The 16064-nt window shown below is 34.1% G+C and overlaps 2 protein-coding genes across 2 annotated transcripts; one reads left to right on the top strand and one right to left on the bottom strand.

Moving 5' to 3' along the window:
* Nucleotides 1-4282: 4282 nt before the first annotated feature.
* LOC110734347 (uncharacterized protein At1g03900-like) lies at nt 4283-8526 on the top strand. Its single transcript, XM_021914468.1, has 3 exons — nt 4283-4958; nt 6896-7180; nt 8088-8526. Exons 1-3 carry the CDS (start codon nt 4431-4433, stop codon nt 8154-8156), a joined length of 882 nt encoding a protein of 293 aa, XP_021770160.1. The 5' UTR covers nt 4283-4430; the 3' UTR covers nt 8157-8526.
* Nucleotides 8527-8821: 295 nt separating this feature from the next.
* LOC110734346 (programmed cell death protein 2-like) lies at nt 8822-15277 on the bottom strand. Its single transcript, XM_021914467.1, has 11 exons — nt 15067-15277; nt 14617-14847; nt 14442-14525; nt 14177-14310; nt 13979-14073; nt 13153-13241; nt 12959-13070; nt 11283-11431; nt 11123-11193; nt 9434-9548; nt 8822-9329 (listed from the first exon to the last, which is right to left on the bottom strand). Exons 2-11 carry the CDS (start codon nt 14839-14841, stop codon nt 9162-9164), a joined length of 1242 nt encoding a protein of 413 aa, XP_021770159.1. The 5' UTR covers nt 14842-14847; nt 15067-15277; the 3' UTR covers nt 8822-9161.
* Nucleotides 15278-16064: the final 787 nt, after the last annotated feature.

The raw sequence follows: 16064 nt of genomic DNA, 5'->3' as shown, positions 1-16064 counted from the left end.
AAATTTGTGTTTATTGGGGACTTGTGATTTTAATTGATAATTAATAGTGTATTATGTAAAAAATAAGTTGCGGAATAGTACGGGTGATCAACTATTGAATGATAGTTTAGTTACTTATCTTGAGAGAGACTTATTTGCAAGAGTTAGTGATGATGATGTATTAGCACGCTTTCAAAGTAGGAAAACTCGAAGAATGCTTTTGTAGGTTTTTTTTTATTTTTTTTATTTTTTTTATTGTGTAATTCATCCGTGATAAAATTTGATTTATGTATTGAATTTTTAATCAAAATATGATCATATTTTTTTTTTTTTAAGATTTCGAACCCACAGTTCGGAATTCCTGGATACGCCACTGGGTACATCAAGATACTTAAAATGGAGAAATTGATTTTTTTGATGAAGAGAAAATCTCTATCGAGAAGTTGAGTTCGAGTCGTGACGCATAGTTCCAATTTCGTGACAGATGAAGGACAATATAAATGAAAGTTTCTACCTAATAATCTATTTTTAATCATAGTCAACAATTTAACCCCTAGTGGTATACTGGTATCCATCTTTTACTTAGTAATGTCATGAGTAATAACCGAGTAGAAATTAGAGATTATTTTTTATAATATGAAAAAATGGTAGTTACCATTGAGAAACTAAAATAATTGGGGGTTATCATTGGAAATTTTCCTAAGAAAATAATTAGAGATTTTTATACTTCCTATTTAATTTCACAAAATTAGTGGTGTCCATATTACCGGCGCTCCAACAAGTAGTAATAATAAGCATTAACATAAATAAACTATGGAGTACATACGGAGTGTAACGTAAATTATTAGGATAAAAGTTAGGAATTGGAAACCATGAATGAAATAAAAAGCAATCGGCTAATTTACATTCAGAAACAAAATAAGGCATCATCGTGAATTAATTTTCTTGTTCATCCTTTTTTCTCTCTCTATATTTTCGAAATCTCTCTTTAACTTCTCGAAAAGACTTCACATAATCTTCTGCCGGAATATAACAATCGTTGTAATGTGATTTGGGTGTGAAATCAGATGAAAAACTACTACTAATAATAATAATCCAATACTTACCCACCAAAAAGAATAGCCAACGCTATAGATTCAACTACTTTGCCAAAAGTAGTGGTAGATGCCAAAGGACTTCTACCCTTCATCTTCCTTGTTGCCTAGAAACTCAAAAGTAGGCTTTTTATTTCTTTTTTAGACAACAGATACTGCTGAGAAATAATATCATATGCTCGTCAAGAAAAAGAAAAAAAAACATATATTGTATGGGATTTCCAATATTTATAGAGCAATTCTTAGGGTTCCTTTTCAAAAAAAATAATTTAAAACAAAGGAAACGGGCCCTTTAAATGAAGCCCAAAAACAATAATAAACATGACACATTGTTATTAGTCCCTTCGTTTCGTATTAATCGTAATACTAGAGTATTCATAAAGTTTAAGAAAATTTATAGAGGGCCTCAAAAGAGAAATTTTTATAATATAAGTATTGTCGGTGGGAGAGGAAAATAATAAAAAAATAGTATAAGTGGGGTTGGTAGGAAAGATAAATAATAAAATATTGTAAAAGTGGGGTTAGTGGGAGAGAGAAATTATAAAATAATAGTAGGTCCTTTCTAAATATAGAAATGTTGCAATTAATATGAAATGGATATTAAAAAAAGTGTTGCGATTAATACGAAACAGAGGGAGTACAATTTTTACCTACACCCCTATGTAGGTAGCTATGCCTGCACCCCTTCCATCATAATAACGTCATCTTATAATTTTTCGTGTTTTGAATCACATATAAAATTTTCATTTATATATATATATATAATTGTTTAATTTTGTATCATTAAATGTTCAATTTTGTTAATACGACGTGTTAGACTATCTCTAATGGCGAGACTTAACTTGGAATATTAAAATACAAAATGAGTTATTTTTCACACCCAATGGTAATACCCAACCCACTTCTCAATTTAATAACTCTTATGTATACTAATGTCATTTCCAATATGGCCCACTACATCCAATAAAATAAACAATTTTAAGGTTTTACAAAAACATTATAAGTTAAATAATTAAATAAATCAATATAAAATTAATAAGGCCCCACTTTTTTTGTCAAATGTAGGGGTATTTGCGGTGCGGTTTGCATTTTCAACCGCATCGCAAAATGCGGTTTGGTGCTGTGCGGTTTGCGGTTTAGCCACGTTTTTTTAAATTATAAATATTTTTTTTAAAAAAGACTTTTTATTTTATTTTGTGATTATTATTTATAATTTAAATATTAAACTTTTTTTTTTTTAACTTTTAATCAGATAATAGTAAAAAATTACACCATATTTTTAAGCTATTCTATATATTTTTTTAATAAAAATAGTATAAAATTGGTATAACGGTTTGACGGTCTAAACCGCAAACCGCACTTTGATGCGGTTTGTGGTGAGGTCTGGTCTAAAATGTTTTGAAAACCGCACCAAACCGCAAATGTGTGGTTTGGTCATTTTTGAAAACCGCACCGCAATTTTCAAACTGCAAACCACACCAAACCGCGGTCTAGACTGCACTCAGAATAGCTCTAGTCAATTGAGACTCAAAGTTAAGTATCTAAACTTGGTAACTGTCTTTTGAAGTATCTAACTTTAGATACCAACTTATTGGTATCCTTTACAAAAAATACCCTCTCTCTCCTAAAAAAACTCTAATGAGTTTCACCATTGGAGATGATCTTATATTCAAATTAGTATATTTTTTCCATTTTTATTTCCCTACATTTTCAAAAGTACCACTCAACCCTTATGAATATTGTTGAGACTAATATATCCCTCAAAAAGTTTATTTACGTATTTATCCTTATATTTTTTTTTACTTTTTCATTTTTAATAAACATGATGTAATAGTTAAGGAAGGCCAAATGACTTGGTTTAATTGCTTGAAGCATTTAAGTTGCTTGTGTTAATAACTTAAATTGTTTGTTTTAAAAAAAAATTGCAATCGTAATGCTTGATTATGTAGGATAGGGTGACCAACCCTTTTATATACCAAGAGGTAATTTTTCAGATGTTTTTGTATATACTACATATGCACACATGTTTTTGCATAAAGTTTTTGTATATCCTTCCATTTGATTCACATGAATGTATTATATAGTTAATTATTTAACCATAACTATTTTTTGTTCTATACTAAGGCCAATTAATTTGTATAGTTAGATCTTTCAATCGACCTTGACCATATGATAAATTGAATTATATTAGTAAAAGTAATTACACAAATATTGGTCTTGTATTAGTAAAAGTAACAGAGAATGTTGTGGCAGAGAGAGAATGATGTCATAGCGAAGATTTTTTTTTTTAATCATTGGTGGGATAAAAATATGATCATCAAAATGCTAATGAGCAAGACTAGTGAGAAAGTGAGTAGAGAGAGAATAAGGAAGTGTTTGTTGGCAATGTTCTTTAGTATATGTTTAAAAGTCTACCTAACAAGCTTCAAGTACTAGGGCAAGCTTTTACAATTCGACCATAACAACTAAACATTTGCGCGTAACATGCGTGTAGGCCCCCCTAGTTTAGACAATTTTTCTTATTGATTTGTCTTATTATTTAGTTAAATTTATAGGATTTTTTTGAAAATATATTTTTCAATGTAAAATAAAATTAATTCAATTACAATTATAATATCATTTTAAATCAATACACACTCATTGTTTCTTAAGTATAATAGGAAACTCTTTTAACTTTTAAAATGTACACATGCTTAATTTTAAAAGCAATAAAAAAGCGCAATAAAAAAATACACATCATTTTTTTCAAAAATAAAATAAAATATACACATATATAGTATAATGTAATGTACTCCCTCCGTTCCTGAAAGTTCGACTCACTTTGCATTTGCGCGGTATTTCATGAACATCTTTGATTATGAATATTTTCGGCTATGTATAAGTGAAAAATATAAAAACATGATATTTGTAAAATTTATAATTAGGAGAATATAATAAGATCCCACATGCTAACTTATTTCCATTGTATTAATCGTAATTTGTAATAAAAATTATTTTATTTTGAGCATGTAAATAATAAGTGAGTCGAATTTTAAAAAATGGAGGTAGTTTATTTGATGCGTATTGCTAACCTAGTAAATAGTAATGTATATTTGACTCCACAATCACTCGTCCGTTACTAGTTACCAGTATTACTACCCATAGGCTAGATTGCTAAGCTAGTAATGTAATCTACCCTTCAAAACAAAAGAAATAAGAGTAAAAATTGAGGCATTTAGGTGCAAAATCCAATCAACCAACTTTCATTTTCATAACAACAACCTCCATTTTCTCTCTCCTCCAACTCCAGACCACTACTCCCCTTTCTCTCTCTCCACCATTTTTATTACCTTCACTAACCTCCATTTCTCTTCATCAATGGCGTCTTCTCCTTGCTCCTCCACTTCCTCTTCCTTCGACGAATTCGACGACGATTCCTTCGAACATACTCTCCTCGTTGTCCGCGAAGTCTCCGTCTTCAAGATCCCTCCTCGCTCCACCTCCGGCGGCTACAAGTGCGGCGAATGGCTCCAGTCCGATAAGATCTGGTCCGGTCGTCTTCGCGTCGTTTCCTGCAAATCTCGCGCCGAAATTCGACTCGAAGATCCGATTTCCGGCGATCTCTTTGCTGCTTGCTTCGTTTATCCTGGACTTCGCGATCAATCGGTTGAACCTGCGCTCGATTCTAGCCGATACTTTGTGCTTAAGATTGAGGATGGTACTGGTAAACATGCTTTCATAGGGTTAGGGTTTGCTGAGCGAAATGAAGCTTTTGATTTCAATGTTGCGTTGTCTGATCATGAGAAGCATGTTAAGAGAGAGAGTGAGAAAGAGGTTTCTGCTGCTACTGAAGGTGGTGATGAGAATTCTATTGATATTCATCCTGCTGTTAATCATAGATTAAAGGTATTTTTAGATGTTTCATCTTATAATTTGGCTGAATTTTGAGCTTATATTGTTTTAATTGTGATTGATTATTGAAATTGATTGGAAAATATGGTGTTAATTTGGTTGCATTGGTTTATTGTTGGCAGTTTGAGTAGGTTTTATAGATTTAAGGTGTTTGATCAACTGTGAATCTTTATGTGTGATCACATTTTCACATTTTTGAGTGCGATTGATAGAAATTTGGATTGTGAATGAGTAGGATCAAGCAAAGATTGGATTGTGACATTTGGTCAATTAGGTTTTTGATTGGTCAGCGATGGAAAATGTATGAAGTATTGACAGGCGCAGGGAAATTGGGAAAGTGCAGGGAAGGTAAGTTAATAAGTTATTGGGGATCTGTGAATGGAGATAAATCAAAGATGTTATGGTCTCTCGATCTCGATGCTTGAGGATGCTGATCATGGCTGATTTGAATGGGGAATAGAGGGGAGGTGGATTTAAAAGTTTGACATTCAGTTAGCAATAGCAGATTTGGAAGTATGAGGTGTATTGGTGCTCAGTTAGTAAATCCTATAGAAATGAAGAAATGCTGCTAGAGTGCTAGTTGTAGGATAACATAAAGTGCTAGTAATAAACTTAGCGATTGCATTTTTGAAAATCGATGGGAAGGGACATGGACATAAGAGGTAATACTGAAGCTTGTTGCTACTAACAGATGTGTAAACCTACAATTTTTTTTTATCTTTTATGATATGTGAAAGGAATAGGATGTTATTAGTGTAAAAAAGAGAGATGTAGTATTAAAGAAAGCTCAAGCAACGTTTTTTTGTTATTAGTTTGAATCTAAAGTATGCTTTAGTCATAGATATTATTATTATGCAAATTATAATTGGGAACTTTGAAATGAAAGTTCTTATTTTGAGGTTGTAGAGCAGTAGTTTAATGATAAATGTTAGGTGATAGTTTTTTATTCCCATTGCTAGTTAGGAGTTAGGTTTTACAGTTAACCTATTGTGTTGCCAGGCTAGAAATTTTTTGGTTTAAAATTTATAGTTTGAAAGTAGAGGAGGATTTTTGCTGAACATTAGATTTAGGCTGATTTGAATATCTCACTTACTTAATGACCTCATGTCGTGTTCCTTAGGTAGTTTATAATTTATATATTAGCTAGGAAGATATCAAGTCTAATTTATGTGTGAAGTGGATAGTCACTAATGGCAGTGAACTACTTCATATGAAGAGTGTTTATCTGGTGATTTTCCCTAGGACCAAGCGTGTGCTTTTTCAGAGGGATGAATTACTCACTACTTTCTTGTTGGTCATGCATGCACGTAAGCATTGTCGCCTTATTGATTGTGAATCCTTATGGTTGACTTTAAATGATCTTGGAAATGTGGAACCAGCAATATGGAGAACTTGATTACTCGTGTTGTACTGTATTATGTTGGATTCAAGTGTTAGCTTAAGAACTAAATCAATAATAAATAAAGTTGCATGACATAATGGTAAGTGGCATGTAGTGCTATAAGATTTTATGGAGACTAAAACTCTTTAGTTATTAAACTTCGAACCTCTCCCATACCCTCTTAAAATAAGTGTTAAAGGAATTTGTTCCTGTCTTTTGTGCCATTTATTAGAGTAAGCATATTAAGCTTTTAATCGTCAAAGGTTTTGTTAACTCCGCTAAGTTGCAATATATGGTGAAATTTTAAACACCTTTTCCCACAATTATGTTTTGGCAATGTCGTTTGGCAAGCTTACAATCTTTTCAAACCTATCTGTAAAATTTGGTCTGAATTAGAAACCTGATGCAATGCTTGACACTTAAGTTTGAAATTTGCAGTTCTTGATGTTGGTGGGGGACTGGGGCTTACAATATGTGTAACGGTGGCTTACAACAAATTTTGTTTTGCGACAATGCCCCATATCTTTCTTATTAGTGTACATGATTGCAGGAAGGTGAAACTATTCGGATAAATGTGAAGCACAAACTAGCGAGCGGATCAGGTATGCTTTCCTCTGGAAATAAGTCTGTGGGACTTGCTCCACCTCCAAATGGGTCTGGGAACCCAAAACCTCTGGGCCTTGCTCCACCTCCAAGTGGGTCTGGGAAGATTCGTTCGGTACTCCCACCACCACCCAATGACCCTGCTGTTACTAGGCTGACTTCTAATCCCAAAGGTTCAAAAGACAGTGCAAGAAATGCTGTGGATCCTTTGTCTGATTTTTCTCAACTTGAGGTAAGCCCCTCAAGCATAGATGTGCTTCAAATTACCATAAATGTCTTCGCAATTGACTTCATCGTTTAACTTATTCCACTTGCTTAAAAAAATTAAAAAAATATATAATTATTAAAAAAAAAGAAAAGAATTTAAAGTACATGTTGAAACAGTGTTTTACTCTTAATCTCTTATCCTAAAATCAGATAGTGTGTGTGGGGTGGTTGGCTTGTCTTTGGTGGGGGAAAAAAAACATGTGACACTATTGAAAGAAGGGGAATTTTTCATTCAGGTAGTGTGATTATTAATATAACTTGGTTCTTTCTTTGTATATTTTGTAATTCCTTGGAGAGTTAGAGCAACCATTAACCTTTATAATCAGTTTCACTGAGGTAATTTTAGGCTATTTTGTTGATAAATCTATAGTATATTGATGGTGTCTGAGTGAAGCTAAATTCCAAAATTCCTGGTACTTTTTGAGGTATTATTGATAGGACATGATACTTTCAAATTAATTGGTGTCATATGAAGTAGTACCAAGTGAAATTTTTTGTTGCTGCTGTAGATTTTAGTGTAAACCTTTTCTTTGGGATTTGGACACGAAATATATCCTTGATCCCGTAGCCATTTTAGAATATTATAGGTGTTAGCCATCTATTGACTCCATGGATGTGTAGATGTAAAGTGGCATCAAGAATTCTTGTTCAATTTCATGATTACACTTCCTTGTTACAACTTTCAAGTGAGAATTGATGGTGTAGCTGACCTTATCATTCTTTTATGATACACAAGTATGAAGTATGCTTTTATTTTTAATCTAAAATGGTTAAACATTCTTGTAGATCTCTGTTGCCATATTTGTTAGAGCATGCTGCTGGTTCATTGTGCTTATTCTGCATTGTATAATTGTACTTGATGCAATCTGCAGAGGAATCTTCCTTCTAAAGCTGGAACTGGGACAACAAATGGCAGTGCTGCTGGATGGGCTGCGTTTTAAATGTACTCCATTGGTTTCCCACATATGTACTATTAGATTGTTGTTTACAAAACGAGAGAACAGTGCGCCTAAGTGTGTGCGCGCGCGAGAGAGGGAGAGACTTGCAACCCGGAGGTTGTTTATTGAGTTATTGAATTTTTACCTGTTTCTTCAAAATAATACATCGAAATATATGTTTATAAACCTCAGTGAACCCTATTATATGGCTACTAATACTTGATTACTTGTGAATGTTGTGATGCACCTTTTTGATGAGTATATGTGCTAATGTGCTATGGCATAAGAGAAAATAGCTAGTTTGTAGGAATATTCGTTGTATTTTCAGAGTTGTATACTTGTATCATTGTATGTGTAATTTTAAGTTTTAACATATGGCATCAATTTGACTTTTGCACTTTTTTATATCTTATATTTTAACAAATGTTATACGTAGTAATTAAAAACGATTTTGATTAGGTCTTAAAGGATATAATACTGTATGATTTTTTTAAAATAAATAAATTAATGAATTAAATTTTTTAACAGTCAATGATGTGCAATACTCCATATGTGATGTCAAATTGTGGCAATTGTTTTAAAATGAAAGCATGTAGTGTATTATGCAGTATAAAATTTGAATCGTATTGGATTGTCAAGTTCTGAAAAAATCAATCCATACACAAATATAACAAATATAAAATTTCATACTCAATTTGTATCTACTCAAAATTTTGCACAAGCCCAAATCTTGATTACTAGTTCGGACAAGATTTAATAATACATCTTGTGGTTTTAGTCTAAATAATTCCTCTCTCTCATGTTTCGTCTATATAGCAACCAGCAACCTGAATATTTGCCTTGCAGCAAAAATATAAACCACTTGATTTTCAACTATAAAATCACTAAACAAGACAAGGATTTAGCAAAATTGTGGGACTTGCTTCGGCCACATAGGTTTCCTACATATAACACTACAAAAAGGGGGTGTGTGTGTTGGGGGTGGGGGGCTGCTTCTAATTGTGGTAATCAAGCATCAGTGGAAGATTGCGAGGTAAGTTGGACCCAAACAAACTCTTCTTTGTAAGATGGATTTCCTTCACAAGAGTCTGCACAGGTGTACACCACGGTTGTTGCCCAGTCCAGCGAGTTGGCATCATTGTTCACACCAAAGTAGTATAGCAATTGAGGCAAGATCTACAAACAAAGGATCCGAAATTCAATCAATTAAATATAGATGATTGGAAAATATTGCCTCAAGCATGAGAATCTATTGGCTAATTAAGTGAATGTAAACAAACCTGTAACTCAAATTTCATTGTGCCGCCACAGGAAGAGCACTTTGGTATATCAGCTTTAGATGGCCGGCCACTTGATGTAGGCCACAAAGGCGTCGCCCCTTCATCTCTAGAGTATCTGTTTTTGGGCAAACAGAAGAAAAAAAAGTTGTAACGTCAATCATTTGAATCATAAAATAGGCATGCAATGATGCAAACAATATTTCCATTAAATAATATGATTTCAAAAACCCCATGTCACAGCAATGATACAATGCAGCCCAGAATGTCAGGTCTTCATTACACTTTAGTCCATTAAGTATGCAATGAATCTCTCCATGATGTATAAACGAGTCTACAGTTTGATAAGCTACAGATATACTTGTGGTTGAAATGACAAAAACGGAGACCATAGTTTGTTTTGTGCCTTTTGGGATGTGTGTGTGGGAGAGGTTACATGACAGGAAGGCTTAGGCTTGTGATGGCTTGGTAATTTACAATATTACATATTACTCCAACAGGCAGGAGTTCATGCAAGAGGGGTGGGGAGGGAGGTTCGAGCTTACCCATTTTGTTTATTCATGAGCAACCAAACTATGCCAGAATAACAAAAATTAAAATCAACTGACTCAAATATAGATAGATTCCAAAATAAATGACGTAGCAGCTTCTATGAGTTATTAATATACACCTGCAACTACAACACAAGGTGAATTTGCTTCTGTGAGGAGATGAGAGACATACCACCCACGAGAGAGAACCCAAGAGCCAGGTAAAGCAGTAAAAGTGATGTCTTGTATCATTTTATGGAACATTGTAATTATGTACTTTGATCTTCCAGTAAAAGGAAATATATATATGAGACTTTTTTTTATTTTCACTATAGCCTTTAGCCCTTGACCCTTACCCTTGTATCATTTCTGTCAGGGCACATTTTTTAACTGTTAGAATATCATAGTGTAAAATGAAAGAGCTTAATCCTTCAAAAAAAATCCCTGGGTCAAGTATATGTTTGTTAGAAGCACAGATAAGAAAGGCTGACTCAAGTTATTAATATGCGAGAAAACATAACATTCTACTCCCTCTGTCCGAATTTCCTTGTCACATGGGCTCAACCTCTCATAATCAAGATGTAACATGATTTTACAAAAGACTCCACTGAATATATGATTTTACAAAAACTACTATGTAACGGAAAGTGACAATACTCCAGATGGTTGGAGTACATATTTACCCTCCTGAAAGTGCTCGTCACATTAACAGAACTCGTTCCTCTTAACAATCTGCCAGCTGATTATGGCTAAATGCATTTGTTATTGGACTGCAGTGCAAATCCTCTGTCCTCTATAACAGTCAAATCCTAGGAAACGAAAAATATTAAAGGAAACCTCATATATTGTGATGTTTTCCTATTATCACTTAAAGATCAACTCAAAGCCTAGGTGTCAGATAAGTTTCCGGTATGTCTATTGGTATGGCAAACAAAATCAGCGAATTAAAACAACAGAGGTCCAAAAATGGCATAAGCTCATCATGACCTAATCTGATTTCCCCCAACTCAAATCCTTTTATTAGACAAGATAACAATGTTTCCAGATAGAAATCTATCATTCAAAATCATATAATGCATAAACCATAAGAATATACAAATTGTAACACACTCAAAAGTGTACATAAGCAGTAACTACACTACACAACACAACTACAGATTACCTCAGTACTTGTTCAGGGGCATTAGCAAGATGCTGTTGAAATGTCGCCCAGCTCTGTCGATCATCATCACCCTGTTCAGAAACCAGCTATAATTTAAAACCACTCCAGGGAAACATTTACCACCTAAAAGTAGAAAATCGTAAACAGCTTAAGCTCACACCTCAAAACTGTCCATGAGTGAGTCAGCTGTTTCATCCATTTGTTGCCTTGAGACCAATGAATCAGAATTTTCATCAGTTTCAGAAAATGAAAAGTTATCTTCATGTTCATTTATGATCTCAAACTCAGGCCAAAGAGCTTTGCTTGCAGCTGTTCAAAATCAACAGGAAATTATCAATACAGCCTTGTCCAACAAATGCTATATCAACATACCAATAAAACTTACAAATAAAAATAGGTTAAGAATGTCTTCCAAAAACTACCTTGCTCGAGACCTCCCACCCCCCCCCCCCCCCTCTTTCTCCCTTCCTCATGGTCAGATGCATATAAATTGGTTGTATAAAAAAAATGTGCTGTCTTGTTCTCTCTAAGGCCCTTTCCCTCTATTCTCCTTGTTCTCCCTCCCCCCCGGGCCCTTCCTTTATAGAGTTTTCCATCACCATGGTGAACACAGAAGGGCATTAATAATGGAAAGGAGATAAGGTTCTCAAGTGAAGTTCCTGCCAATGCATGCATCTTCTGTTTGATTGTCTGGCAACCTCCCCATCCACTTCTACGATTATATAATTTTATCATTTGTATATCTTTACTGCCCTAATATTATATGATTTTCCTTTTGGTTTAGCAGTTTTTATCAGTTTTGATTTTCCCTGCTTATTCAACTACAAGTTTCACTATTATTTCTAAACTTCCCTTTCTACAAAAATAACTTCTCAAAGTCCATTAGGAAAATACAATGTGTACTAGTCAAAGACTTTCATTACAGTGAAAACACTGCATTCCAGAAGCAATATAATATATTTGTGAACACCTCTTAAGCATCTGTCCATCTGATGGTATAGCAAATCTCCCAAGGCCATATCAACTCAAGGTCACAATTAGCGCTAGTGGGCTCATAGATGAAGCATAGCAATAAATGGAAGAGAGAAAACATATACAAACAGTAATATAGTCAAAGAGAGATTAAGTAAAACAGCATTTACGCACTTCAGTTCAATGATTACTTCAAAGACTAAATTCATCTCCTCCCAGGTTCCCACCACTATTTCAATTTAAAGCACGAAATTGCATGATTAATACTAGAAGCAGTCGAACACTATCAAATATATATAACGAAGCCTACAAGGCTATAAAAATAATCCAATGGCATGGTAGCATGAATCCAGGAAGTGAACAGGTTTTCAAAGCCCAATAGAATCATATGTATGGAAAGACATAAGTTAATCCCCAGGCCAGAGATAAAATTCTCCCTTAACCTGTCTATCGAAAGAAACAGGGTCTAGAAAATCAAGAGCATGAATGGAAATTAGCTAGCTATTTAGAGCATAAACTGACTATTAGCATTTTAGACATTGAAATATGATCAGAGCTTGCAGTGCAGGCAAGCTGCAGTGTCAGACTACAAGACAGTCTTGTTCTAAAACATGCAAGTGACGCAGCAACGTAGTTGCATTTACAAGAAATTCACCAAACTCAAGAGAATTCCAAGGATCAACATTTTTCCCGCACTTTAATAGCACAAAATAATCTAGCAACCATATAGAATCCAAGAGATTATAGCCACATGCGGACACAGGTCAATCATTCAAATTAAGTTATGAGATTAAACAAAGCATTTTTTATATTTTTTTTGGAGATTGCATATTAAGAAGACTAGATATATGACCATTGACAAACCTGTGAGAATCTCATTTGACGAGGCATCATCAATACAGCCACCATCAGATGATTTGGAAGAAACACTTAGTTGTTGACACTTGACTTTATGATTTGCACGCCAGTGCAAAACCTACAAGCAGTGAGATTAAATAATTAGCAATGGTTAAGCTTAAAAATTCGCTCAAATGCAAAAGAGATTAGGTTGCAATTACCTGATGTTTCTCAGAGCAGTAACGAGCCGTTTTGCAGTTGCTACATAATTTATTTCCTTTCCATGTCCCACACCAAGCACAAAGGGGAGCTAAACAACATAAGTGACAATCAGAAAACATTCAATTATCTTGGGAGAGTTGGGACAGAGCAAATTGAAAGAGTGAATAAAATAGGACTTTTTATTTTGAGGATCTTTTTTTTTTTTTTTTTTTTGGGGGGGGGGGGGGGGGGGGGGAGGAACACTAAACAGGTGTCAGTTTACAATGTACAGGCATTATTATGACAAGCAGCAGAAATAAGCTAGTATACAGTTGGCTCATCATGACCAAAACTCTTTGAATTTATCCGTAAGGTAGTCTTCAAATAAGGATTACCAAGTTTGTTTACAGCTAAAATGAGAACAGATAAGTTCGAGTAATTTTAGATAAGGAATTTTCAGATTAAACATCTCTGTTTTGAATTGTTGTTTGAAGACTTTGGTTCAATCCATTAATTATTCAACCCAACTATGAAGTCTAATTTAACTTTATTTTGTTACCTTTCAAGAATTAAAATATAATTTTGTACTCCTATTTGTTAAAAATGAAATATCCTCCTAATATTATATTAATAAGGCATGGTTTTTTTGCCCCCTATATTTCCTACCACTACACATCTTACAGTTGATCAACGTGATGCAATAGTTCACAATCCACATGTTCCATTTGAATTGAAGATTAACATATTTCCAAATCAATGTATCAAATATTGGAGCATTGTAGGGGTGATAATCGAGAAAATTCATATGCAAGAGAATTTTCAAAATAAAAACATAATCCAAGATACCTCCTGATCCAAATGGTCTAGCACTCCCATCCTTCTGCGCCTTACTTGAGTAAAAGGCATTCGTAAGTGGGAGTTGGCAGCGGAAAACCTTCACACTAGAAATAAACATTGCAGTTGCCGAAACTTAAGTGAGGAAAAAAATGCTTAAAATACTTTAAAAAAGAAGCAGCTAATTATTTCCACATAAACAGAAGATACCTTCGAGATGGCACTTGTGGTCCGCGTTTCCATTGCTCGTGTTGATCTCTAAGAAGACACGTCATAGAAAGGCACATGAATACATATAAAGTTCGATGAAATGCTGATTCCTTTTCCGAGATAGGAGCATACACCTGTGGTCGCGCCAAAAGGAAACATATTTGAACAAAACATAATCAATGTTGTACAATGAAGCAAACCGAATCAATGTCCTGTCGAAAAGCAATGTGCATGCTAGAACATGAAACACAGACACAACACAAACCTGAAGTAAGAACTGCAAAGGCTCCCCGCACATATCACAAAGACAAGACTTTCCGGTCGGTAAATTCACAGGATCCAACCAAGCCTAACCAAGTAAGAATATAATCTTGCATCAGAAAACAGCACAACACACAATAAAAAGAGTATTAGAGTTCAAAAGAGCTAGCTAGACACACCGGAACACCTCCGGCTTTGCTCGGAAAGGCTTCACGGAGAAGCAACCGGCTATTCTTAGGCTTTTCAACAAAACCAAGCCATACAGGGACTTGTTCAGCATCATCACCCTCATCATAATCAATAACATCATCAAATACTCGGTCATCGGAAGCCGATATTTCATGGCTTTCCAACTCTGGCATTGATTCACCACCTGTATCAACTTCCAACTCCGCTAAACGCATTTTACCCTAAAAATTCAAAAAATCAAAACACAAAAATAAACAATTTTACTCAATAATCAAATTTTAATTCCTCTCGCTTAAGAATATGAATAGCAAAATTATGGATTATAACCAATAGTTCGATATTCAATCCACCTTAGAAGAACCCTAAATTGACAGTATTAACAATTAAATAAACGATTACACTGTAACACAGATATTCGTTGATGAAGAAAATCAATTTACCTCAGAAGCTGCTTCAATGGAGGAGAGAAAGCTCAGAAAGTCGCTTCAATGGAGAATTCAGAGTCCGCTTCAATAGAGGAGACAACGGGAGAGGGGTGAAGTACGAAAAACTCCAATTTTCTTCAGTTTCGCTTCTTCGCTTTGACTCTTTGAGCAAATGAGCAGCCTGTACTGGTGCCAGACTGCCAGTATTACGAAACATTAAAACTACGAAGTACATTTAATTGGCATAGTGCTACGGTCTTAGACTCTGGTCTATGCCCTATATGACTATATCGGCTATATGGGTTTGTAGGTGTGATTTAGGGTTTGTTCTGATTTAATGAAAATAAATAAATTAAACCGAACTAATTGGGGCTGAACTAAATTGAATAAAGCTGAAATGAATTGTTTATGAGAGAAGGAAATTAGGAAATGAACTGAAATGATTGAAACTGAACAGAACAGGCCCTTAATGAAAGGACTTGCGAGTTGCGACTAATGTTGTGTGGATGTAAGTGAGCTTGTGTGATTTCAATTTTATTTTAGGGAGTATCATATAAACATTTCTTAGGGTTATTTTTAGCTTCTGTGAGGTTTATTATGAATATGTAATTTGAATTTTCTCGAGAGCAATAAAACTTTCCTCTTGTTTGCTTGTGGACGTAGCCAATACATTGTTGGTAAATCACGTAAATCTCTGTGTGTGTTTTTGTTGATTTTGTTTATTTTTCTTGCATCCATTATAACATGTTTAAAGCCTTTTAAAGAGTAACACATGGCACATATTCTCAATTAAAAATTGTCTTTAGTAGATATTGATTAATGAAAGTAAATGTATGGATTATAATTTTAATTTCCATAATAATACCAATTACTATTTTTTTAATGTAATAATAGCTTAAGGCGCGATGATTGGAAACACCGTGGCTTGATGCTTGAAAAAAAGACTGCATTTTAGTAATTGTAATAACCGGCCTGTTTTCTTAGTTAATTGACAAAACATCTCACAAGTTTAA

This window comes from Chenopodium quinoa, unplaced genomic scaffold (genome assembly GCF_001683475.1).
Source record: "Chenopodium quinoa cultivar QQ74 unplaced genomic scaffold, ASM168347v1, whole genome shotgun sequence".
Lineage (NCBI taxonomy): Eukaryota > Viridiplantae > Streptophyta > Magnoliopsida > Caryophyllales > Amaranthaceae > Chenopodium > Chenopodium quinoa.
Note: the sequence above shows the minus strand (reverse complement) of the source record. Positions and strands in the feature narration are given on the sequence as shown.

Excerpts from the sequence above, each read along its gene's own strand:
- LOC110734347 (XM_021914468.1), top strand. The coding sequence starts at position 4,431 with ATGGCGTCTTCTCCTTGCTCCTCCACTTCCTCTTCCTTCGACGAATTC. Across the intron at positions 4,959-6,895 it reads CTGTTAATCATAGATTAAAG|GAAGGTGAAACTATTCGGAT; the intron begins GTATTTTTAGAT and ends ACATGATTGCAG. Across the intron at positions 7,181-8,087 it reads CTGATTTTTCTCAACTTGAG|AGGAATCTTCCTTCTAAAGC; the intron begins GTAAGCCCCTCA and ends TGCAATCTGCAG.
- LOC110734346 (XM_021914467.1), bottom strand. The coding sequence starts at position 14,841 with ATGCGTTTAGCGGAGTTGGAAGTTGATACAGGTGGTGAATCAATGCCA. Across the intron at positions 9,549-11,122 it reads GCCCCTGAACAAGTACTGAG|ATACTCTAGAGATGAAGGGG; the intron begins GTAATCTGTAGT and ends GCCCAAAAACAG. Across the intron at positions 9,330-9,433 it reads CAATGAAATTTGAGTTACAG|ATCTTGCCTCAATTGCTATA; the intron begins GTTTGTTTACAT and ends CTTTGTTTGTAG.